General features: G+C 38.4%; 1 protein-coding gene across 1 annotated transcript in view; it reads right to left on the bottom strand.

Annotated features, from left to right (window-relative positions):
- KCNN2 (potassium calcium-activated channel subfamily N member 2) overlaps positions 1–27,263 on the bottom strand; it is a gene marked incomplete at its 5' end in the record, with an annotated part of 183,692 nt that overhangs the window by 136,833 nt on the left and 19,596 nt on the right. The window contains one exon of the mRNA XM_082652031.1: positions 791–1,209. Within this exon, the coding sequence (XP_082508157.1) occupies positions 791–1,209 (419 nt within the window). The remainder of the gene's footprint in view (positions 1–790; positions 1,210–27,263) is intronic.

Genomic DNA, 27,263 nt, shown 5'->3' with positions numbered 1-27,263 from the left:
CCTGTATGTCTATTGCTAATTTCAACTGGAATTTTCTTCACCAAGGTCACAAGAGGTTCCCCCCTCATTATGGTAGAGTTCCTCCTGTTTACATAACAAATCTATTTTTGCTTGTTTGTTAAATGGCAAGGTTAACATCACAGATGCTCTAACTGATTAACCTAGACTCACTGAACAGTTTCTGAGTTCTGAGACCGTGTCTAGGCTCTACACCACCAGAACTCTTCAGACAATAAAACAAATACACACAGTCTCTTTTCACTAACTGTTGAGAGGTCAATAAAACCAAATATACACCTATAAGCCCCTTACCGGTAATCACGTGAACACTGCTATAAATAGGCACTACAACCAACAAACCACTTTGAGACATTCCCTAAAGTTCAGACGTCTTGCATCCCCACTTTTCCACTGGATTTCTGTCTCAACAATAATCAATACTATAACCAAAGAGGTGCCAAAATGATTCAGCATTACCGTTAAACAAATGTTTCTGATGGAAGTCTCCTATGCAATTTGTAGGTCTCCAAGTTTTGACAAGGATTATAAAGGCAGCCCTCTACTGAAAACTGATTAAATTAGAAAAGAAAATACATAATCATCAAGACATTGCTGTATGCAAGGTATCTTAAGAAAAGTTCTGTCACACTCATTTAAAAGAAGCACATTAGAGAACCTCAGATTTTCAAGAGTGAGTCTCTACGTACCTCTAGTCTAAAATGCATTCTTTCTCCCACTTTCAAGGACACCATAAGACAAATTATGTTCTCAGGAAAAGAAACAAACTTACCTTTCACAAGCTCGGACAGTCCATGCAGCAATTATCCATAATGAGATACTAAAAACCAAGAGTACGGTTCCTGGGCATATAGTCATTAAAGTCTTCATAACAAAACGCGTATTGAAGTTTATCTTATTAAGTGCTCCAATGCTTCTAGAAGAGGCATCAGTGAAAAGTTTGCTGTGTAAAAGCATGACTCTGGCAATCAGATAGAGTCTTAAGAACATTGGTATAGATAAAATAATATCCACATCAGCAGTGGTGGTGGATGGGGCATAGGAGAAGGCAAGCCGGGCCGTCCATGTGAACGTATAATTCCCAGGTATGGGATGAATAGCACACACCAGTATTTCCAAGCAGATGAAGAAAATACGCTCATAAGTCATGGCTATTCTCCAGTCATCTGCTCCATTGTCCACCATGAACAACTGAAAAAATAAAGTAGAAAATCAGCTTCAGTATGGCATGAATGGTCCACAAGTGTTAGTGCAGATTTTTAAAATACATAACAGGTAGGTGACTTTTAGCAATCATGGCGAGCTCTAGGTCATAACTTCTAAATGCTAGCCCACACACCGCAACGGAGAGTAGCCCCCGCTCGCCGCAACTAGAGAAAGCCCGCGTGCAGCAATGAAGACCCAATGCAGACAAAAATAAATAAAAAAATAAATTTAAAAATAATAAATAAATAAATGCTAGCCAGGTACACTATTTTAAGAAATTGGTATTGGCACAAAAGGAGAACTTTATTTTGTTAACAATTAAAATTACAAACTTGCTATACAGGAGCCGAAGATATTTTGGAGTCCATGCCCCTGGACAATCACGTTAGTGACATCATTTTAAAATAAGGGGCTTGGGCCTCTCAGTAATGTATCTCCTCCTTAGATGAAGTCAGAAGGTCTTTCCTTATAACAAGTTGCTCTCCTCTTTCAGGGTCTGGATCTAAACCTTGCACAATTCTAGCCATATTCTCAGTGAAATCTATTTACAGTGCCTCTGCAATCAGTTATACCCTATAATGCAACAATGCCTGAATGTTCTTAAAGGAAATCTTATTCTTGGCTTCTGAGAGGAAATCACAAGGGACCACAGTCAAATGTGGCAAAAACATTTCTTCCAGCTTCCTCGCTCCTGCTCTATTTTTTATCTCTTTTCTTCTGCTCTCCCATAGCTTTCCCTTGGATTATTAATTTGTTTTCCACCTTTCTTTCTCCAAAAAAGTTTCCTTTTTCCTATTTCTGTCATTCTTCACTCCACAATGAAAGAAAACGAAAAGAAAAGAAAGAAAAAGGAGATAGATAGATAGACCAACCAACCATAAAGGAACAGAAAAGAATGTTTCCTGTCTTTGCTGGTTGTTCAGTAAACAAGTCCCCCAGGCTCTAGTCCATAAACAACCAAAGGCATCTGGAAATGTGTGGTGACATTTCTGACTGCCGCAGTGACTTGTGAAGGCTACTGGCATTTAGAGCCAGGAAGCCAGCGGTGCCAAGCAGGCTGAGATTCTAAGAGTCCCACGCACAAAAAAGACCTGTCTGCCCAGAATGCCGACAGTGCTCCCCCACTGAGAAAGATGACATATTCTTTGCCTTTTGGTAAGTAGCCAACTTATGTAGAAAGCATGAGATGAAAGCAACCCAAGTGAGAACAGTGTGTTCTCAGGTAAGTGAGTCGCAAAGGAAGGTGGCTGAGCGGACCCCCAGGATGACTAGATTCTATGATCTCTGCTCCTCTGGGGTCAAAAGAGAGTCATTTTCCCACCACTTAAATGGTTACAAATTCCCATTCTAGGGTAATTATTCTGCAGGTCCTAGCTACTGCCCATGCTGTTATTCAAACACTGCCATCAGCGCTACTTTGCAAGGACAGGAATTTGAGGACAAAAATGATCACTTCTTTCTGGTACTTCAAACAGTTAGAGAATAAGCAGAATCCCTTGTCAAAATTTTAACAAATTAAGTTATGGCAACATAATGGCTGTGGGTATGCCTTTATCGTATCTTTTCATCTAGGGACCTCAAAGCGTTTGATAAATAAATGCTAACAGACAGTACAAATTAGATTTTCCAGTGTCCAATAAAGAAACAGATCCTAAATAAAGCTGCCAAGTTGGCTATATAAATATTCCTGTTCAGTTCACCACTTTCAATACCACGTTGGCATAAAGGATTTCATTAATAAAGATATACAAAAGATTGTATAGAAAAAATGGTAGACATCCTCTAAACTTTATATCAGTAAGTATTTACTGGGTACTTTATAACTCTAAAGGAATGTGACCCCAAAATCTTTTAAGGTGTTTATGTCCAAAAGAATGTATCCCTCCAACTAGTTACTTTGAGAGGCTCTGTATATTCTAGAGATGCTATCACTGCTCTCTTTGTAAATTGCTATCAGGGCCTAGTATAAGTCAGGTAAGAAAAACAGTATTGTTATTTAAATCTACATTTCCATTTCTACCAAAAATGGTATTACCCAGTTTGTCTACTTTCTTCACCAAACATGGCTCTTAACGACTTGGCAAAAAATCAAATCCACCCCCAAAAGGAGTACCAAGCACGAAGACTCCGGCTGAGCACAATTCCAAGACAGGCTTTGCCCACACCATTCTGGGCAACAGCAGCTTAAGGGCAGAATAAGTACCTTCCCAGGTAAGTGGTAAAGAAATGTATAATTCTCATCTATTACTTCCAGTCTCATACCTTTCCAGGCCTGGCCCTCCTCCCATCACTTAGATAAGAGCACTTGTTCCTCTGACCTCAGGCTACTCTCTTTTTCCAGGCCCCTTTGCATTGACCCCTCTGCTCACTTCCCTAACTAGGCTGGCTCTCTCTATTCTTTACCATCACTTCAACCATTATGTCATCGGTATTCTCAGCAGCCTTCTCCTTTATATTCTGGTGGACCTGCCCTGGTAACTTTACATCTAAGACCTGCAGGTGGGCTGGGGTCACCACATGCCTGCGCCTTTAAACTCAACTGAACACTTAGCGTCCCTGTGATCATGCCCCAGCTCCCTATAGCTTCTGCCCTGAAAAATCATCTTTCTCCTCTAGAGCCAATTTTGTTCCCCTGTCAGTACACTTTCCCCCAGTATCAGAAATACCTCTACTTTATACTTCAGCCACAAACTCAAGTACATCTCACCTTTTCTCCTTATTTCCCTTCTCTTTTGTTCCACCTATTTAAAGCAATGTTACACGAAAACCCAGTTCTCCTGCACTGACAGCCTAGTTCCTGTGCTTTCTCTCTCTCAGCAGAGTATACAAGCAAGTTCAAATCTGTACTGTTCATTAAAATCAAAGCAACACAAACAAACAAGGACTCCCACTGGCTCTATGTCTGCCCTAAGCGGTGTTCATTTTCTCACTTTTCTTTCATGCCTCAACACCCCCATGGGGCTTCTATCCTCATCACCCCACCAATATAGCTCTTGCTAAGGGTCACTCAAAATACCTTAATTATGAGATCTGGTCCTTCCATCTTAATTTTTATCTCACTTGATCTGATATAAATCACTCCTTCCTTCCTAAAAAAGATCTCTTCTCTTGGCTTATGTGACATATTGCTTTCTTCATCTGCTGCCATGCTGAAGAATCCATCTCAGTTTCCTTAAAAAGCACCTTCCTCCTCCCCATTCAAGTGCCCCTGCTCTACTGAGGTCCATCTCTGACTCTTCTTTCTGTACTTTCCTAGGTGATCCCTTCCCTGCCTTTTATCTCCACCACCAGATTCCTCCTACTGGAAGCCATCCTCCATCCTCCAATGACCTTCTGAAAATGTAAATTATATAATCTTGCCGTCAAGATTAAAACCATTCCAAGCCCCCCATTCGGCAATCTGGTTTTGCCTATCTATTCAATCTCATTGCCCATTACTCTTCTTACATTTTCCTCTGGTTGCAGATTTCAAAACATACTACCTTAATTGTGCCTCTATGTCCTTGTACATTCTGTCTTAAGGACTGGAAAGTCTTTCCACCTAGCAAATTCTTATTCCTTTAAGACCAATTCCACAGCCTCCTCCTTTGGGACACTGTCCAGGCCCCAGACAAATCTGCAAAACTCTCCCCTTTGTTACACCATGATCCCTGTATGTGCCTCTTATTGATGCTGCCACAGAGGACAACAGGATTTTTTTGTCAGACTGTCACCCCTACTTGTCTGTGAGGCTCCTTGAGGACATGATCCACATCTACCTAGTAGAGAATAATAAACACCTGGAAAATGAACTACCTTGATATTTCTCAGTTAATATTGATTAATCACTGGACAGGTCCTAACACTAATGATACATGCTCATGGGAGATGAGAATACTAATGCAGAACATAAGTGAAATAAATCTATGACATTTTCCAAAGTGATACAGAACACATCCTATTAAATGTTCAGGCATTGCAGCAGCATAATTGTGCAATTCCATAACAAGTTCAGTAACATCCCCAGAGAAAATTTCTATCATGTAGTTGCTTTCTACTATCAGGGGTTTAATCAACACCTAAAATGATTTTAATTCTTGGTTTTATCACAGCACATACTTCAATGCCAAAGTTAAGAAAGAAATATTTCCTCTACTCTTCACATAATCCCCACCCTTAATGGCTGCTTATTCCTTTAGTTTATTCATTTATTTACTAAATATCCAGTGTACTGAATACTCACTATGTGCCAGGTACTGTGCTATGTACTAGCCACACAGTAGGATTTAGAGCAGAGAGTCTGCCCCATGGAACTAACTTTCACCAGGAAAGAAAGACAAAATCAAAAAAGCAGACCTAAAGCAATTTAATGAAGTAATTATGCCTGTGGACACTGTGATGAAGGAAACAAATAAGAGATGAAATAAAGAACAATAAATGGTGGTGACAGCAGATGTGGTCACCAGGGAAAACATTTTGAGAAGTACCATTTAAGGCAACACCTGGACAAAGAGAAAAGCCAGTCCTATAAACTGCCAGGAGAAGAACATTCTAGGCAGAGGAAATAGCACATGTAAAGGCCATGGGCTATAAAAGCTTAGCATGCTTAAGGAAATGAAAGAACACCAGAGTGGCTGAAAGTTAACGATCAAGGGGAAGAGTGAAAGGAGATGAGCTTGAAGAGCCAAAGATGGACCAGACATGCAGGACCTTGTTGGCCATAGTGTCAAGACTGGATTTCAGTCCAAGTGCAGCGGGAATCCACTGAAAGGTATTAAGCAGAGGAATGACATGATGTGATTTACAGATAAAAGGGCTGATCCTACTGCTGTGGGAAAACCAGAGTTTACAAGGGAGGATACTAGTTAGGAAGTTCTATTGCATCTGATTAGTTGTAGTTAGCATCCCCCTGACCTAGACCAGGGTGAGTAGGGGTTGCCATGGAAATGCATATAGTGGGTGCACTAGAAATATAGTTTGGAGATCTTGCTAGAATTTGCCGATGGGCTGAATGTGGGAGTGATTAAAAAAAAAAGAATCATAGACAACTGAGTTTCTACTCTGTCAAACACAGTGGATGTCTGTGCCACTTCCTGAATATAATGGGTCGGATGCAAGGAGTGGGGAGGTTCCATTTTGGCCACTGTCATCTGAGTACAGATGCCAAGTAGGCAGCAGGATATGCAAGTCACTCAGAGGAGAAGTCTGGACTATTGAAATAAATTTGGAAGGTGTCAATATTTAGGTAGTTTTATGAGATCAAAAGAAAAATTAGAGAAAATGAAGAGGACAGGACACAAGGCCAAGTCCTGAGGAACCCCAAATGTGGAGAGCAGCTGGAAGGTCAAGCCCTTCTGTGAAGTAGGAAGAAAAGAAAGTGTTATTTTTGGAGTCAAGGGTGAGGGCTGTCAATTATTAACTGTAAAATAATATTTACCAAATTCAGAGCTATGTTAATGTACTTAATATTCTATACAGAAAATGAAAACACTCTAAACATCACAGTTTTTCATCATCTGATTCCATGTCGAGTTAAAATCCAACTGTAAAAATACTCCCATTACATTCCATATGATCCATATTATATATATATATATGATCTCTTTTAGGCTAACTTGTGGGGGAGTTAAAGTCATCAAAATGACACATGAAACCATCTCTATATTCATTTATCATTTTGATGTTGATAAAAGAAGAAAGATTTCATCTACTTTAATTCTAGGGCTGTGGTTAATGGTCTTTGCCAAAGTAAAGTAACTTGTAGGCACAACAGAATATGCCCTACGAATATATCCCACCACAAGCTTGAACTTTCCAGTGCAACTGCTTTACATTTGCTCAGATACTCCAAAAATAATCTACTTCAAGCTCATTGTCCAAGGTGAACTGGCAGTGAGAGTCATCAGCAGGAAGAAGGTGGGAGAGGTCTGACGTAGTGATCAGGTCACATGCTGGCATGGGAAACTCTACTCAGCCAGCTCAGGAGAGCAAGGGGCTCAGCTGCAGAAGCCTCAGCTGCCTTTGACATATGATTTTCCTCTTCAATGAGGCTGAAAGCTCTATGGTCTGATCTGGGCCAGTGTCTTACATATCCTGAATTTCCTTTCTGGTAGAGAATTCACAGCAGTGCTCAGCAAAATAGTGGTGCTTGAAAATCATTCTGAATAAAATAAATTTAGGCATGTATTTGTTAAGAAAGTAAGTATAGGTAGAATAGCCAAAAAAACTCTGAAAAGAAACAGTAATAGGGAGAAGCAGCTCTGATAGATTATTAGACAAATTAATGATTGAAACCATGTGGTACTGGCACATAAAATAACAGAGAGGCCAGTGGGACAGGAAAGAAAGTTCAAACTAAACCCAACACACTGGAGACTTCACAGGATTATAAAGGCAGACAATCAAATCAGTGGGGAAAACACAGTTTATTAAAAAATGATTTGGGGACAACTAAACAGCCATCTAGAGAAACATAAAGTTGAAAGGATGCCTCATAGCAAATACATCAAGAAAAATTCCTGGCGGAGGAAAGATTTAGATGTAAAAATGAAACTATTAACATATTAGAAGAAATCACGTGAGAATTATTTTGCAAGCTCACTAAAAGGAAGGCCTTTTTATTTATTTATTTAAGTATAGTTGATTTACAATGTTGTGTTAGTTTCAGGAGTACAGCAAAGTGATTCAGTTATACATACATATGTATTTTCTTTTTCATATTCTTCTCTATTATGGTTAGGAAGGCCTTTTAACTCTGACAAAAACACCAGAGTCTTAAAAGAAAATACTGATACATTTTTGGATTGACTACACTAATCTTTTGCTTTCTGCACCTGGCCAAAACTATAACAAAGAGAATAAAAAAGACAAACACCAAACCATGCAGAAACTCTTCACAACTGTTACCACAAAAAACTAATTTCCCCAACTGCATAAAATTTCTTATAAATACTTAAGAAAGAGATGAGCAGCCTAACAGAAAAATAAACAAAGGATACAAACAGCCGGTCATGGAAAAGGAACTAAAAATAGCTCTTAAACCTATATTAAAAAAAGATGCTCAACTTCAATCATAAGAGGAAAATGTGATACCATGTTTTTGAGCTGTCATATTGAACAATACTAAACGTTTTATAACATACTATATTAGTGAAGGTGTGGAGAAACAGGAAATCTCATACATTGTAGGTGGAAGTGTAAATCGGTATAAACCCTGGGAGGGCAATTTATCACGTCATAAATATACATACTCTTTGATCATGCAATTTCATTTCCTTAGATGAAATTTGTCCTGTTGACATATTTACCCATGTGAGAGCAAACATGTATGATCATTTGTTACAGCACTGATTGTATATTAGCAAAAGACTAGAAATAATCTCAATATCCACTAACAGGAAAGAGGGTTAAACAAATTAGAGATGTCTACAAAATGGAATAGTACGCTGTTAAAAAAAAGATGATAAAATTGTTATATACTATTTAAGAAAGTGGTCTACTTTTTTTTTAACATCTTTATTGGAGTATAATTGCTTTACAATGGTGTGTTAGTTTCTGCTTTACAACAAAGGATATCAGTTATACATATACATATGTTCCCATATCTCTTCCCTCTTGCAACTACCTCCCTCCCACCCTCCCTATCCCACCCCTCTAGGTGGTCACAAACCACCTAGCTAATCTCCCTATGCCATGCAGCTGCTTCCCACTAGCTATCCACCCTACATTTGGTAGTCTATACATGTCCATGCCACTCTCTGACTTCATCACAGCTTACCCTTCCCCCTCCCCATATCCTCAAGCCCATGCTCTAGTAGGTCTGTGTCTTTATTCCCGTCCTACCCCTAGGCTCTTCATGACATTTTTTTTTCTTAGATTCCATATATATGTGTTAGCATACGGTATTTGTTTTTCTACTTCTGACTTACTTCACTCTGTATGACTGAGTCCAGGTCCATCCACCTCACTACAAATAACTCAATTTCATTTCTTTTTAAGGTTGAGTAATATTCCATTGTATATATGTGCCACACCTTCTTTTTCCACATCTTCTTTATCCATTCATCTGTTGATGGACACTTAGATTGCTTCCATGTCCTAGCTATTGTAAATAGAGCTGCAATGAACATCTTGGTACATGACTCTTTCTGAATTATGGTTTTCTCAGGGTATATGCCCAGTAGTGGGATTGCTGGGTCATACGGTAGTTCTATTTGTAGATTTTTAAGGAACCTCCATACTGTTCTCCATAGTGGCTGTATCAATTTACATTCCCACCAACAGTGCAAGAGTGTTCCCTTTTCTCCACACCCTCTCCAGCATTTATTGTTTCTAGATTTTTTCACGATGGCCATTATGACCAGTGTGAGATGATATCTCTTTGTAGTTTTGATTTGCATTTCTCTAATGATTAATGATGTTGAGCATTCTTTCATGTGTTTGTTGGCAATCTGTATATCTTCTTTGGAGAAATGTGTATTTAGGTCTTCTGCCCATTCTTGGATTGGGTTGTTTGGATTTTTGTTATTGAGCTGCATGAGCTGCTTGTAAATTTTGGAGATTAATCCTTTGTCAGTTGCTTCATTTGCAAATATTTTCTCCCATTCTGAGGGTTGTCTTTTGGTCTTGTTTATGGTTTTCTTTGCTGTGCAAAAGCTTTTAAGTTTCATTAGGTACCATTTGATTATTTCTGTTTTTACTTCCATTGCTCTAGCAGGTGGGTCAAAAAGGATCTTGCTGTGATTTATGTCATAGAGTGTTCTGCCTATGTTTTCCTCTAAGAGTTTGATAGTGTCTGGCCTTAAATTTAGGTCTTTAATCCATTTTGAGTTTATTTTTGTGTATGTTGTTAGGGAGTGTTCTAATTTCATATGTACCTGTCCAGTTTTCCCAGCACCACTTATCGAAGAGGCTGTCTTTTCACTACTGTATATTCTTGCCTCCTTTATCAAAGATAAGGTGACCATATGTGCATGGGTTTATCTCTGGGTTTTCTATCCTGTTCCATTGATCTATATTTCTGTTTTTGTGCCAGTACCATACTGTCTTGATTACTGTAGCGCTGTAGTGTAGTCTGAAGTCAGGGAGCCTGATTCCTCCAGCTCCATTTTTCGTTCTCAAGATTGCTTTGGCTATTTGGGGCCTTTTGTGTTTCCATACAAATTGTGAAATTTTTTGTTCTAGTTCTGTAAAACATGCCAGTGGTAGTTTGATAGGGATTACATTGAATCTGTAGATTGCTTTGGGTAGTAGAGTCATTTTCACAATGTTGATTATTCCAATCCAAGAACATGGTATATCTCCTCATCTATTTGTATCATCTTTAATTTCTTCCATCAGTGTCTTATAATTTTCTGCATACAGGTCTTTTGTCACCTTAGATAGGTTTATTCCTAGATATTTTATTCTTTTTGTTGCAATGGTAAATGGGAGTATTTTCTTCATTTCACTTTAAGATTTTTCACCATTAGTGTATGAGAATGCCAGATATTTCTGTGCATTAATTTTGTATCCTGCTACTTTACCAAATTCATTGATTAGCTCTAGTAGTTTTCTGGTAGCATCTTTAGGATTCTCTTTGTATAGTATCATGTCATCTGCAAACAGTGACAGCTTTACTTCTTTTCCGATTTGGATTTCTTTTATTTCTTTTTCTTATCTGATTGCTGTGGCTAGAACTTCCAAAACTATGTTGAATAAGAGTGGTGAGAGTGGGCAACCTTGTCTTGTTCCTGATCTTAGTGGAAATGCTTTCAGTTTTTCACCATTGAGGACGATGTTGGCTGTGGGTTTGTCATATATGGCCTTTATTATGTTGAGGAAAGTTCCCTCTATGCCTACTTTCTGCAGGTTTTTTATCATAAATGGGTGTTGAATTTTGTCAAAAGCTTTCTCTGCATCTATTGAGATGATCATATGGTTTTTCTCCTTCAATTTGTTAATATGGTGTATCACGTTGATTTACTTGCATATAGTGAAGAATCTTTCCATTCCTGGGATAAAGCCCACTTGATCATGGTGTATGATCCTTTTAATGTGCTGTTGGCTTCTGTTTTCTCGTATTTTGTTGAGGATTTTTGCATCTATGTTCATCAGTGATATTGGCCTGTAGTTTTCTTTCTTTGTGACCTCCTTGTCTGGTTTTGGTATCAGGGTGATGGTGGCCTCATAGAATGGGTTTGGGAGTGTTCCTCCCTCTGCTATATTTTGGACGAGTTTGAGAAGGATAGGTGTTAGCGCTTCTCTAAATGTCTGATAGAATTCACCTGTGAAGACATCTGGTCCTGGGCTTTTGTTTGTTGGAAGATTTTTAATCACAGTTTCAATTTCAGTGCTTGTTATTGGTCTGTTCATATTTTCTATTTCTTCCTGGTTCAGTCTTGGCAGATTGTGCATTTCTAAGAAGTTTTCCATTTCTTCCAGGTTGTCCATTTTATTGGCATAGTGTTGCTTGTAGTAATCTCTCATGATCTTTTATATTCATGCAGTGTCAGTTCTTACTTCTCCTTTTTCATTTCTAATTCTATTGATTTGAGTCTTCTCCCTTTTTTTCTTGATGAGTCTGGCTAATGGTTTATCAATTTTGTTTATCTCCTCAAAGAACCAGCTTTTAGTTTTATTGATCTTCGCTATCATTTCCTTCATTTCTTTTTCATTTATTTCTAATGTGATCTTTATGATTTCTTTCCTTCTGCTAAATTTGGGGGTTTTTTTGTTCTTCTTTCTCGAATTGCTTTAGGTGCAAGGTTAGGTTGTTTTTTTGAAATGTTTCTTGTTTCTTAAGGTAGGATTGTTTGCTATAAACTTCCCTCTTGGAACTGCTTTTGCTGCATCCCATAGGTTTTGGGTCATCGTGTCTCCATTGTCATTACATAATGATCAAGGGATCGATCCAAGAAGAAGATATAACAATTGTAAATATTTATGCACCCAATATAGGAGCACCTCAATACATAAGGCAAATACTAACAGCCATAAAAGGAGAAATCGACAGTAACACAATCATAGTAGGGGACTTTAACACCCCACTTTCACCAATGGATAGATCATCCAAAATGAAAATAAATAAGGAAACACAAGCTTTAAATGATACATTAAACAAGATGGACTTAATTGATATTTATAGGACATTCCATCCAAAAACAACAGAATACACATTTTTCTCAAGTGCTCATGGAACATTCTCCAGGATAGATCATATCTTTGGTCACAAATCAAGCATTGGTAAATTTAAGGAAGTTGAAATCATATCAAGTATCTTTTCCCACCAAAACGCTGAGACTAGATATCAATTACAGGAAAGATCTGTAAAAAATACAAGCACATGGAGGCTAAACAATATACTACTTACTAACGAAGTGATCACTGAAGAAATCAAAGAGGAAATCAAAAAATACCTAGAAACAGATGACAATGGAGACACGACGACCCAAAACCTATGGGATGCAGCAAAAGCAGGTCTACTTTCTTAAAGTCACTCAGTTTAACAAACAAACAAAAAAGGCATTCTATATGCTACTAATTGTATAGCTTTGTTAAGGGAAGAACATATAGTCATCTTTGTATGTGCATAAAATATCTTTGAAAGAATATTCTAGAACTTAATGAGACGTGTTGCTTAAGGGAGGTAAACTGAGTGGCTGGGGATGAGAGATGGAAGGGAGACTTTTAATTATTTTACTTTTTTATTTACTTTTAATTATTTTTAATACTCATTTTGGAACCATGTGAATAAATAAATGTAAGTTAATTAATAACAAAAATAAGGGAAAATGATTGTTAAAGAAGAGAGGAAGGGAAAATGAGGATGACTGAGGTCATGAGACATTCAAATGCACCCTAACAAATAGTTTACATGTGCAAACCTGCTAAACTAAAGAACAGTAACTGACATTCAAAACAGCAATCTACAGAACCAAATACACTGAATACAGTTTTTATCTAAAATATTCTGCTTACCAAGGCAAGACCCTGAACCATTACTTCACACAACTGTTTTCAACAGGATGAACAAAGATAAGATTTCTTGGTTAACCTTTAAACCAAATATTCAATAAAACCGAGCTCTCTTTTCCATTCAGTTACTGAATGCTTCTATTTGTAAGGTTCTATGAATACAAAGATTAAAAAGCCTCTTGGTGTTTGATGAGGAAGTGAAATATAAATGAATGACTACAGTGCTGGTGGAAATTGCCAGAACAAAGGTGTGAAGAAGATACTGAGAAAATACAGAGGAGGCTCCATCATAGACTAGTACACAGTACCCACCCCTCCCTTCCACTGCCATTGCCTGGACTCTTCATATAACTCAGGACTATGAACTTCCAAGTTGAGTTCTAGGATATTTGGGGGATAATGGCCCAAAAGAAAACACACAAAATGTATTCATCCAAAAAAGAAGCTCCTTCCTCAGGAAACAGCTTTTGGATGAAATAGAGTGAAAAGCCACTAGAGAGGCAAGACAAATAATGAGGATTTCTTCATTAAGGCATTGCCAAGACTAAGTCAACACAGAATTCAGACCACAACTGCCTTCCACAGAGTAGGTCAAAGGACAAACAGGGGAAGAGAGAAGATGTCCATGGTTTCACTGAGATTTCCTACAAGGCTCTCAGCCCAGGACTGTGGGAGGAAAAAACAGAAAAGCTATGTCCAGAATGCACATTCAATGTTCATTCCTGAGCCAACTGGGAAGAAACAAGCAATGCTGATGTCTGTCATTCCCTCATCACCCACCCTGTGGTCTTTCCTCACTTGTGGAGTCTCTTGCTCATTCCAGCAGCCCTGTGCACTCATGCTGCCCTGAGAGTTTTCTGCATCCAAGGAGGAGGATTTCAAAACTAATACAGTAAAATATTAATCACTGAATTGCTAACTCCTTCCTGGGTGAAGAGTGTAAAGAACTTGCCCGGAATGCAGGGAACCAAGGCTCAGATTCCAGAGAGTCTAACTGGTTATATGACTTTGGGAAGTCATCCAAACTTCATGGACTTATTTCCATGACCGGTAAAATGGAGATAATGTTATTAGCCATCTCTGAAAGTGTTATAATGATGAAATGAACACACAGCATACATTGTGGCCAACACTGTTCCCTGGCTAAGCCAGTGCCATTCCCCTCCCTCTTCTCTCTTGCCCATCTCCATTCTAGAAATATCCACTTTCCCAGACTCTTTTCAGGTATGTGTAGCTGTGAGATGTAGTTGTGACCAGAGGTTATAAGCCAAAGGTTGCTGGAGGACTTACTAGAATGTCTTTGCTTTTTTGGATAAAAATGACATCTGGCTGGCAAAGCACTCTTTGTTCCCTTCCTCTGTCCCTAAATAGAGGTGATACCTGGGTCTGCAGCAGCTATCTTGTGACAATAAGAAAAAGGCCAAAAGGATCATGGTTATTGCAGCCCTGATATCTTAAGCCACTGAGCCAGCAACCATGTACCCTATTTGTTTAAGCCACTGTTAGCTGGGTTTTCTGTTATTTGAGCAGCTAAAAGTATGCTACATTTAATTTAATATACATTAAAGTGCTATGTAAAGGTCTATAAAAATAAAGAATAATCATTACGTTAAACACTTAATAGAGAGAGCAGCCAATAATTCAAAAGGGATGCATCTCAAATACTGGAATTTAAGGCACAATAATTATTGAGTGGTAGCGTTATTTCTGGGTGGGAGGCTTTTGTTCATGCCTTTTAAATATCAACCAACTGCTCAGAATATCATATAGTGTGACTCATAGGAAATACACACACACGTTTTGGAGCCAGAGAAGCTTGGATTTAATTTCTGACTTGACCACTTACTAGCTAGTGATTTGGGGGCAAGATACTTAATCTCTCTAAACCTCAGCTTGCTCATCTACAAAAAAAAAATTAAGATAAAATCAACCTTGTATGATTATTATGAGGCAATCACCCACTCTGCAGACCCCAGTAAAAATGACCCCATGAATAAGTAATAATATTCCACAGATCCTCAATTGGGGCAAGAACATGAATTAAATATTAACTTGTGATATGAAAATGAGAAAGTCATGGAAGAGGAGGAAGGGAAGTTCATAAGGAAAGACAGATTAGAGCAAAGTCATTATTGAGAGGAGCTCTAGAAACTTCAATTGTACCTATTTTGAAAGAATTTTTATCCAGCTACAAGTTTCTGAAATTATCCTCTTCTGACTTAGACTAGGGCTTTGTCTACAAACCAAGATCCTAGACTTGTCCAGTGGGGTCCAGTGATATAAGGTTATCATAAACCCATGCCCTACTGCTATTAAAACTTGTTTAAAATCTTAACCCCCTTTCACGTGGCTTCTCACAAATGGGCCCACATCTTCTACGGGCCACTCAGGCATTTTACACATGCTCATGTATCATTGGGTAATTATAGTCACACTGTCTTGAAATTCATGCAAATTGTGTCTAAAATTATTTTTGAACTTCCATAAAGATAGAATAATTATTTTTCCCCTTTTGGTTCTCTCAGCCGAAGTGATATGACAGAAAGCACAAAGGTGTATTGCTTGGGAGGCTGTGCTCTAGAACCTGGCTAGACTCAGGCAGATCTAGGCTTCACTCTGACCTTCTACCACTGACTAGCTCTGACCTCAGAAAAACCACTTAAACTTTCTAAGCCTGAATTTCGTCATCTGATAAGATCTAATTAGAGACTCTCTCTCATGGGACTGAAGGACAACTGGATGAGACAGTGCTCAACAAATGTTAGTTTCTTTCATAATTCATTTCAGTACTGGGTGAACAGGTGGCCTCCAATGAATGTACTCTTACCTAACTGAAAGAAGAGTAAGAAGAGGTGGACACAGACACTGACATCACTGATTATAGTATTGGAAAGGAGGAAAATCAAGATTAGAGCAAACAAGAAACTGGAATAAAATTCTTCCATGGTCAAGTTTTTACTAACGTTTCATTGACATGCTTATGTTAACTGTCCATAAATTTTTGTAAGCATCCTGAAATCATTTTGGGAGTTGATAGGGGACAAACCACAAGTAAAATAAAATAACTGTGTTATGTCCTAAAGCCATGAAATAATTGAATATGAGTGAATCAGTTGATTCTAAAAATTTAATCTGAAATAAAACCTGTATATTTTCATTTGAAGCATTACAGCAATTAATTGCTACATGGCTAAAATGTAGCATCATCACCTTAGTTATTTCAAGCACTTAAAAAACTAGCTAAAAGCCCATTCATATGTATTAGCCCATTAGCCCTTATAACAGTCCAATTAAAGCACAAGCAATTGAAAGGATTTGGTCATAGTCACATGGTGAGTTACTGAAAAGCCTGGAGTTAAAGTTCAAGTCCTCCAGAATCCACATTATTTGATGGGGGCATCAGGCTGAACTGAAAAGTTAGATGCAAATCAAACATTTATAAAGCAAACGCTTACCCACTAATTTACATTATGATTTTGAAAGTGTCACATCTTAACTCCCTGATGATCTTAGGTGACAGTAGCTCCTCAGACCCCCTGCTTCACTGGCAGAAGCAAATACTTAAATAAATTTGCACATTGCATTCAATGCCCTGTGGTAACAGAAATAGACTGCTTCCTTGTTTAGCTTTTCTCCAAGTTAGATATTCTTCATCCAGAATACTTATTAAAAACTTTGGTTGTAACTTTGGTTGTATAGAACCTCAAATTGCACACAGTACTTGAGATGAAACTTAAAAGTTGTTTTAAAGTGTACTTAACGTACCACATGTTAATTAGGGCCTGGCACTGCTTTAACCTGTACGTGTATTAATTCACCTTAAATACATACCCTAAAAGGGTAGATAAAATTTTCATTTCTCTCTTAGGAATGAGGGAACTGAGGGGCTAGGGAGCAAGCCAGGGTTATATGGTGCTGAGGTATGGGTCTGAGATATGAACCCAAGCACTCCCGCTTCAGAATTTGTGTCCATAATAAGTCTACTGCTGCGCATCGTATAATTACCCAGTTATAAAACAATTTTTAGGAAGAAAACAGAGACAATGCTAGCAACAATATCAAACAAACCCGTGTATTATTGACAAGTCTGGTTATCTAGGGCACTAACATCCAACTAAGGTGAAACAAAGAATATACAATAAGGAAGGAAACAGCATATTGAAGGAAGAGAATTATTATATTTAGTAAATCAGTTGTAGCAAGAAGTCCTGGCAGAGAGGAAAGATATACACAACACACAATACACACACACACACACGAAGCAGACACAAGGTCTTAAAAGACCCCACAGTCTTAACTCATTTAATGAAAGACCAAACAATCTTGTACAGCTCAATCACCCAAAGGACATCATGGCATTACGACACACACAATCTCACGTTCCAGATAACTGTGCTTCCTTGAACAAAGGCTCTCTGAGATTTAACTGATGCTCTCTTGAAAGGCAGGAGTATGTAGAATCATTATACCTCTGTCTAAATTTTAGAAAAATTTCTATCTAAACTGTTACAATAAAAGTTGATATGGAATAAGGGATTATCATGTCCTTCAAAGTTCTAAAAGAAAAAAGAGTCAGCCTGTATACCTCTATACATAGGTAAAATCTCTTTCGGGGGAAAAAAGGTGAAAGACATTTCAGACATAAAGATGAAGAGCAGAATGGCTGCTAAAGGATTTACTACAAGCTCTGGAAATAGGACCCAGAAAGGAGTTGGAAGAGGGAAGCAACAGGTAAGCATGCTAGTAAATCTAAATAAAAAATTGGCTATAAATACTTAGAGTCATCAACATCATCATAATGACTAATTTTGATGAGGTTGGAACAGCAATATATAAATAAAAAAATGGACACCAATGACATAGATGGAGGGAGGAAGGGAGATTAAATGAAGGCTTCCAAGGGTCATTACATTGCATGAAAGGAGAGAAATTCTGATTGACTTCAGACACCATGAAATATATATATTTGCTACAAATTTAAGAAAAAATTAGAGAAAAAATAAATTTTTAAAAATCCTCACATCGCCCAACATAAGGAAAGAAAGGAGAAAGACAGAAGTCATGAAAAAACGTTATGAACTCAAAGTAAATGTCAGAAATTGGTACAAAAAGAACAGTTGCTATAATTAATGTAGCTGAACGAGACTAGACATCCAAAATACAGTGCTGAGTGAAAAAAAGCAAGTGGTAAAATGATAGACACAGCATAGCATCTCTGTGAAATTTAAATAATTCCAACTACTATAGATTGTTTATAAATACACGTATATTTAGTGCACACATCAAAGCATGGACTGGAAATATGTAGACACATTTCTGAATGGCATTTGCCTCTACGGAAGGAAGGGGAAAAAAATGAGACTTGGAAGAAAATAAAGAATATTTTGAGTTTGGCTGTAATGTTCTGTTTCACCTATGATAAATACAATCTGAGGGGAAAAGAAACAAAAAACTTCTACTGCTGAAGGGCAAAACCTAGAGAGTCTCTGGGAAGAATCCCTTCTGAAATGTTGGGGAATCTTGGCTCAGAGTCTCCCTCGCAGTGCTGGGATGTGCGTCCTTTCTTCTTTCCTTTCTCATGTACAACAAAAGGCTCTGTTGGAGCTGAAACCAGTGGAGAAGCTGTGAAAGAAGAAAGTCACCAGCAAGATTCTACACGCTCGGCTGCTCAGAGTCCTGGCAACTGGGAACACATCCCAGCAGTGTAAGAAACAAGAGCCCCAAGTCTGAGTACAAACCACAAGGAAGAATCTTTTTTAGTTGTTGTTTATTTTTATTTTTCTAAGTTCAGCCCTCAAAGTTAGCTGCACAGAGCTTTATGAAACACGTTAAACCCAGTCTGATGACACTCAAGGTTAAGCAAAAAAGCTCTTAATTGTAGCTTAGTGTTGAATTCTCAAAACTTCCTTTTTAAAACATTCTACTTTACTCTTTCATGACTGTTGTTATATTAATAGTTACTTTCCGAGGGAGACGCAAGAGGGAAGAGATATGGGAACATATGTATATGTATAACTGATTCACTTTGTTATAAAGCAGAAACTAACACACCATTGTGAAGCAATTATACTCCAATAAAGATGTTAAAAAAAAAAGAGCTTAGCACCTAAAAAAAAAAAAAAAGTTACTTTCCTGATTTGAAAACATAACAAGGTAGACCTTAGGTGGCAAGTCTGTCACAACTAGCCACGCCTGTAATTAAGTCCGAATCATGGGGACTAGCTCTGAACAGTCAGTCACGGCTGGTACTGGTGATTTTTAATAAAGACTATACATTTGTATTCTTTGGATTCAAATCAGACAAATATTCTTGTTTAGTGCTCCAATAAAGATGAAATAACCAGAGGGGTCACAATGAAGTTGGTGTTCTCCAGAGTCCCTGTTAGGTCCATTTCACTCTAATGCTCTGGGGAATGACACATACTCAGGACTTATTACATGACTGCCAACTGGCCTAACATCATACTGCATCATAAAGGCAGGCTGTAGAAAATAAGGTAAAAATAAAAACCTACCTACTTCTTAAGGGAGGTTCTCTATCAAAAAGCAGAACCACCAACCTTGTGGATAAATCAGTGGTGGTAAATAGAGAACCAATTCCTGACAAAATAAATCTGAGAGGCAGAAAGAAAATATTATCTGTTATTTTAGCCAACTAGTTCTTTGCCTTCTACACAATATCAGCTGTCCCTCCTTATATTCCTTAGGCGGTTATTTTAGAGACAAAGAAATTAAGAATGAGAAAAACAATCTCGCTCAATCTTTCAGATGACAGGAATTTTACAGTTCCATAACTCTTCTGAACATATTAAATTCAAAACTTAAGGTTATTGCCAATAAGTGAAATTGAGGATACATGATTTTTAGATGTTCAGAGAATACACAAAAATCGGAGGAAACATAAAGAAAGAAAACCAGTTTACTATATGTTTCTACACTCTAAAATTTGCAGAGATGAATGATGGGATAGTCTATTACAAATGAGACGTCAATCAAATTTAATGGAGCAAACATTTTGAGCCTATATGACATGCCAGCTGCTAGCAGAGACACAGAAATCAGTGACAGCCCATGACATCAAGGAACTCACAACAATGCAGGGGAGAAAAATCTGTATAAATCAGCAGTTAAAATTTTGTTCAAAGGATTCCACTGCACTCAAGCATTGTGATCTTGGGCAAGTCTCTTTATTTCCCTATACTTCACTTTCCACAATAAAACAATAATAGCTATTTCACTAAGTTATCATATGACTATAAGACAATGCAAGTATGGCCCTTGGCATGGTCCCTGGCACACAGAAAAGGCTGAACACATATTACCTGTGTGAGTCATCATGGTTTATGATAGTATTACGTAGTAGTAGGATCATGGAAAGATGCAATACAGAAGGACAACTAGGTCAGCCTATGAGGTCAGGAAAAGCTTGCCACAAGAGGGAAAACTGAGCTGGGTCCAAAGGCAGATGGATGAAAGCAGTATGTTCCAGGCAAAAGGTGTAGCACATAACACACAGAAGCACAGAAAGCTGAAAGAATAGCACAGCTTTGGCTCTCCAAACAGTTTGGGACGGTTCCACTGATGTGTGTGTTTGCATTTATGTGTGTGTGTGTGTGTACAGAGGTGGGGGGGTGCTGTTAATGAATAATGGGGCTGAAGGGGTGGGAAAGATCAGATCGCGAAGAAACTTACAGGCCATGAGGATTTTGACTTTCCTTCCACAGTATTCGCTATTTGCATTGAAGGTGCTTCTCATGGTTGGTATCAGTTATATAAATCAAGATGAATATGTACTTGTACATTTCAAATCAGAAACAGTACAAGAAAAAAAATTTAAGGTTTTAATGACCAGGGTTTAACTTCTGTTCAATGTTGTAAAGAAAGGGAGAAAGGGAGAGAGAAGATTAAAAAAGGGGGAGGGAAGGAAAGAAGAAAAGAAAAAAGAAGAGGAAGGAAGGAAATGAAGGAAGAAGAGGAAGGAAGGAAACAAAGGCAGGCAGGCAGGAGAGAGAACACCAATTGCCTGACAGTTGATTAAATCAGACTCCAATTTCCACAATAGCAAATGGGGCAACATATCTGCACACCTTGAATATTATGAGGTAGAGCATTTCACCACACCAAATTCATTCCACATTTATGAAAATAAACTTCCTAAGATAGTGAAAAATCTGTGCATGTAAAAAAAGCATAACTAAGATTCCCTAATGATTATTTTTGAAACTGAATAGCTTTTTTGTGTGTGTGTGTGTGGTACACAGGCCTCTCACTGTTGTGGCCTCTCCCATTGCAGAGCACAGGCTCCGGAAGTGCAGGCTCAGTGGCCATGGCTCACGGGCCCAGCCGCTCTGCGGCATGTGGGATCTTCCCGGACCGGGGCACGAACCCGTGTCCCCTGCATCAGCAGGCGGACTCTCAACCACTGCGCCACCAGGGAAGCCCCTGAATAGCTTCTTTACTCAGAGATTCATAATTTATTTGTACAGAGAAGTGAACATAAGTTATACATTTAAAATTGTTGAGACGGGATGGCATGTATGTGTCACACAGGCCACCACTCACTTCCCCATCCCATACTCATGGCAGACATGATTAATCAATCCAGATCCTCACCAGTACAGCCCTTTTGTGGCCTCAAGAATCAATCTCAAAGCTGTCCTACAGTGACAATCAACTCATAGGACTTGATGTGTGAGAGGAAACTTATTGGCCACATGCAACTAGAATACATGTCTGCTTCCCAAGAAATCTTTCCCTGAACTACTGTGCCACTTAGTTTGGTTGAACATGGGGCTACACTTGGGAAATATGTCAAAGAAAAAGTTGTGAGACCTGAATTAGGGCATTAAGATGGGAATCCCAGAGTGGAGCACAGATAAGGCACAGACTCAGATATCATAAAATTTTATTACATTCATCAGTGTTCTTTCCCATCCTTTACTTCACTTTAATGGATAATTGAACACTGGCTTCTATCCCAACACTGTGGCTCTTTCTGAACAACCCCTAGAGACAGATGAAAAATACTAAATAAGACATATTTTCTAGAACGATTAATTATGGATAAAGATTGTTCTACCACAGTCTCCTTGTATCAACTATGGTGAAGTGAAAGTAACACAATGTAAACTTCAGAGGAAAAATCTCCCTTATCTACATTAAAGTAAACCAAATGTTTGAACATCATACGTTTTCAAGAAGTGGTTGCTTTATTTCATGGTTATAGCTGACACAGAAAATAGTATTTTTCTCATATATTTCAGATAAAATCACAAGTAAAAGTAAGGGCCATGCTGCAAAAAGAAAAGAAAAGAACTTTTGAAGTCCTAGATCTGAATTGCATTCTCAGCCTTGCTACTCACTAGCTGGATAAGAATTATAATCTAGATAAAATGAGACAATGCATATAAATATACTCAGCACAGTCTTTGTTCATAGTAGGTATGGAGCACGTATTGGTTATTCTGATACATACTAGCTATTTGACCTCTCCAAAGAATAGCTATTAAGCATGTAGCTAACAAACCCTGACCTCTGTTTTACATAGCTCAACGATTTCCACATTAATCATGGTCTTCTATTCCTACCCCATATCCACTCAAAAGGATTAAGTATTAAGTCTTCCAATATCTCCCCTTTGCCTTGTCTTTCCTTCTAAGACCATATTCATCCTCAGGCAGTCAATCTTTTTGCATATTCCTTGAAGAATACTGCTTTCATCTCATCAGTAACTTAGCCATCATATTTAATTTTTGATATAATCATCAAATATCATATGAGTGCAAGAACAATAATAAAATACAGGGCCAAAACATACAGACTTTTGTAGGCTGGAAGCTCAAATTCAGAAACAGGAGACTTGGATTAAAAAAAACCCTATCCAAACCCTTCCAATAACTGCATGAAACTCAACTAAATGGTTCTTCCACTAAAGGTCACAGATTGGTTATTACAGCTTAACACCTGGGCAATTTGGAAAACTCTTTTCTGAGATACTTATTTGTTCCTATTGACCTCAATGGCTACACTCAAGGAGGTTCACACATTCATGAAATGTTTATTCCAACCATTTTAAAGCCAGGGAACATGATATTAAACACAAACAGCCCAGAGAGAAGCTCTGAACATGAACAAGTCCAATCGCATGGGGTTAACAGAGTGAGCTGCTAATCCCGGGAGTGGCCGACTTCCAGGGATGGACATATGACCAGTAATGTGAGAGCAGATGCCAGCTGTCCTTTAGTTTTATGGCAGAAAGCTGAACCAATGGGCAAGGGGAACAAAAGTCTCTCATTAGACAAGAGAACTACTGACTCCTGAGAGGGAAAGAAATTCTCCCCTAGGTGACTTTTCTGTGTTAACTTTCTCTTTTTGTCTCTAACGTCCAGAGAAAGAGGCATCTATGCAAGCACCTGAAAGCTTGCATAGAAAGCAGTCTCCTAATGTAATCCTATGGACACGGAGCACATAAATGCCAACACGAGAATAAACATAAGACGAGATTTACTATTTTCCCCAGAGGTAGCAATCATCGTGTGTAGATACCTATACATCGAACAATTATAACTTGAGTTCAGGCTGGCGAACATCCACTACAGACAACAATTTACTTAAGTTACTAAAGCTCCCAAGTGGCTGTATATCATAGAAGGATCAGAACTGACAGTTGACTTGGAGATGGTCACCTAGTAAGACTAACTGAAAAGCTGGAAAACGTGTTTTAACAGTCATGGAAGGCAAGGGTTGCAGATTATTAATAAAGGAAAACCAAAAGGAAACGTATACCCTGGGCTTCTAAGTTGCTTCCCACTGTGCAACCATTTTCCAAGCCTATTTCTGAACCATGACTAAAATATGGGAAAAGCTATATACATGAAAGGACGTTAACCTCATGGCCCACCTTTTAATAGGATGATAACCTGGCATTCTCTTGCAAGTACAGGTCTCCAGATCCAAGACCATGATCACATTATATCAGATTACAGAGAAATCGACACAATCAAAGGATAGGTACCACCACCTCCTACCATTGGCCAGCACTGGCCTGGCACTGTCAGGAGAAAACATGGATGGCAGAGGCAAGCTAGCCCCTGCCCCGCTCCTCCTCTGGTTTAGGTCCACAAGAGTTTCGGATGACAGCACACAATGGAGCAGCTTGGGGGCAAACAGCTGTGTAACTGCCCGTGAGAAGGTAAAGCATATCCACAGAAAACAACTCGAGGAGGCTTAAATCCTCAACTATACAGAATGGTAATCAATACAAACATAGCTCAGAAAAAGAAAAAAATTAAGTGTCTGAAATAATCAGACAAGGCTTCACAGAGGTGGTGGTATTTGAGATAAACTGAAAAAGTCAGAGCATATTTCGTAAGGATCAAGAAGTAAAAGAGGACAAGCATAGCGGAAGACACCACCACCGTCTTGTAGGGAATGGAGGGAGACCCAAAGAGGAGGGTTCTACCATCAAACAGAAGTACTGGAAGCTGACCTGTCACCTCTTAGAGCCTCGTGATTCACAACCCCCTCCTAAAAGGACCAGTGCTTCCTAAGCACAGCATTGTTGTGTCTGGATAGGTTCATTTTCACATTTCTTTCAGCCAAATGTACAAAAACTGTCTCTTTTGATAGAGTTATGAGGAATAGAAACAAATGCACTGCTACAACTTCACACAAAGATATCTAACTACACTTGTGCTCATTTTAATATCTGGTTTTAATAATTTAAAGTCAAAATGAATTACAAATAGTGAAAGCTAAACTTCTTTTGTGATATAGAAATTATGGTGGGAAAATACAATAGATTAGAAAGAGCTTATGCTAAGATAAGACACATTAATTAAACTATTATTAGTATTAGATCGCCATACCATATTTTCTAAGACTGGTTGGTTTACACACAAGGTCAATTATCCTTCAGTGAACTGAAAAGCAGTAGTGATGGCCATCCCCATTTCACGGATGACCCTACAGGGACAGATGAGATGACTACCCTAGCTCACTATCATAGGGATCTCAGCAAGATGTATGAACCCTAGATGCACCCACTGCAGGTCTGTTCACTGGGCTGCTCAGCCCTGGGAAGGAGAATCAGACACGACATCTGCCCTCAGGGAGCCAACAAGGTCTGAGCCAGAACCTGATAAATGCTGTTGTTATAATGACCCCCATGAATGGATCCTGAAGGTCATGCTGTGCCAGGCACTTCACAGTTCTCTCCCAGCCTGACTGCCTCTTCAAACTCCATGATGCCTTATCCCCAGTGACACATGAGAGACTGAGGATCACAGAGGTCATGATTAGCGATGGCAAGTACAATAAAGACAATAATAATGCCACAGTCTGTGTGATTACTATGCGTCCAGCTCTGGGCAAAGCACGTAATCTCAGCATAATCCTCTGCATAACCTCACGAGATAGGCTCTATTCTCCCCATTTTACAGATGAGAAACTGAAGCTCAGAGCTGTTGATAGGTTGTCAGAGGGAACTGGTAAAAGTTAGGGAAAACTGGGTTTGAATCAAGTTCCATTTGTCATCAGGGCTTTTATCACTGTGTTAAATAGTAGGGGCAGCCAGAAAAATAAGGAGGGAGGACAAGTCAAGGTGAGTGAGGGGCTGGGCAGGGAAGGCTTCCTGGCAGAGATGATTCTTGAATTGAATTTTCATGCACCAGCAGGATTCAGGAAAATAAACTGGAAAGGCATTTCAGGCACAGAGGCATGGAACAGTGTGATATCCTTCAGAACTGCAAGTGATCCAGTCTTGCTGGAGCAGAAGTGGTCTATTTGGGCGATAAAAACAGGGCTGAGTGGGGCTGACAGGCAGACAAGGGCCACGTCACGAGAACCGTGTTGTGAAGTATCTGCATTAAAGAATGTCCCTGCTGACAACAACAGAGAGCCATGCAAGGATTTTAGAACTGTTGTGACAGGATCAGGTTTATGTTTGGGACAGACATCCATGTAGCAGTGGGGGAATGGACCATCAGAAAGAAGCGGGGGGGTGGGAGGAGAGGCTACATTCATACACATTAAAAACAATAAGGGTAACAACCAAGGCAGAAATTCCCAAAAGGAGTTTCTTCTGACATGTTCCTCTGAGATGATTCTAGACTGTGTGTTGTTCACTTACAGTTTTAATTCATTATGTATTAGAACACATATGTAATTATACTATAACATAATTTCATAGATATTATTACTTAAGATGAGGCTAAAAGAAGAGAGCTGAAAGAAAAATATTAATATAGTATAAAAATAAGATAATACAAATATTAAAATATGAATAAATAATGTGTTATATATACTATATGTTATTTAAACATATTTATACAAATTATATATAACTATATATTATATATTTATATTATAATATATAATATATATACAATGTATATTATTGAACTATATTTATATATTATATTTTCTAATATATTAGATTATTATATGTACGTTATATTCTATATTTTATTGTCATAATATAAGTATATATTATACACATATCAATATACAATATGTAATTATATATGTACATGTAATTGTATATAATATATACCAGATAATATATAATACATACTATAAATAATATAAACATAAAATATTAATGATATGTAAACAAAGTAGAGATTGTAGGAGGATCTGGGAAAAGTTGAAGTTCAGGAAACACAAAACCTAGGCCCTTGAGAATGTTACCAGAAAGCAGAGGTAACTCAAAAGACACTATGGAGGAAATACTTGTAGGACCTGGTGACTCTACTGGGGGTGAGGAGTGGGGAGGAGAGAGGAGTGGAGGAAAGAGCAAGGGTCCTCAGTGGGGCCCTAGGTGGTTGGTAGCGCCTTCTGGAAGATAGCAAGCATGAGAGGGCAAGAGGGAGGACTGGGCGAACGGTAAGGGGGTAAGGGCGTGCAGGGCTTCCAAGGGGAGCTGTCCAGCAGGCAGCTGAGAATGGAGGTGATCCACATGAAATATATTATAACTAATTACTGGGGAACAGAAATCCACAAATTAATAAATTATACATACAGCCACAATTCCAGACCTAAAGAAAAAAGCCAATATTCTATATGGCTTCCCCAATTAATTTGTGATTTTTTTTTTTGATAAAACG

The sequence above is a fragment of the Grampus griseus genome (genome assembly GCF_964374135.1).
Source record: "Grampus griseus genome assembly, chromosome: 3".
NCBI lineage: Eukaryota > Metazoa > Chordata > Mammalia > Artiodactyla > Delphinidae > Grampus > Grampus griseus.
The sequence above is the reverse complement of the archived record's forward strand: the minus strand, read 5'-3'. Positions and strand labels throughout refer to the sequence as shown.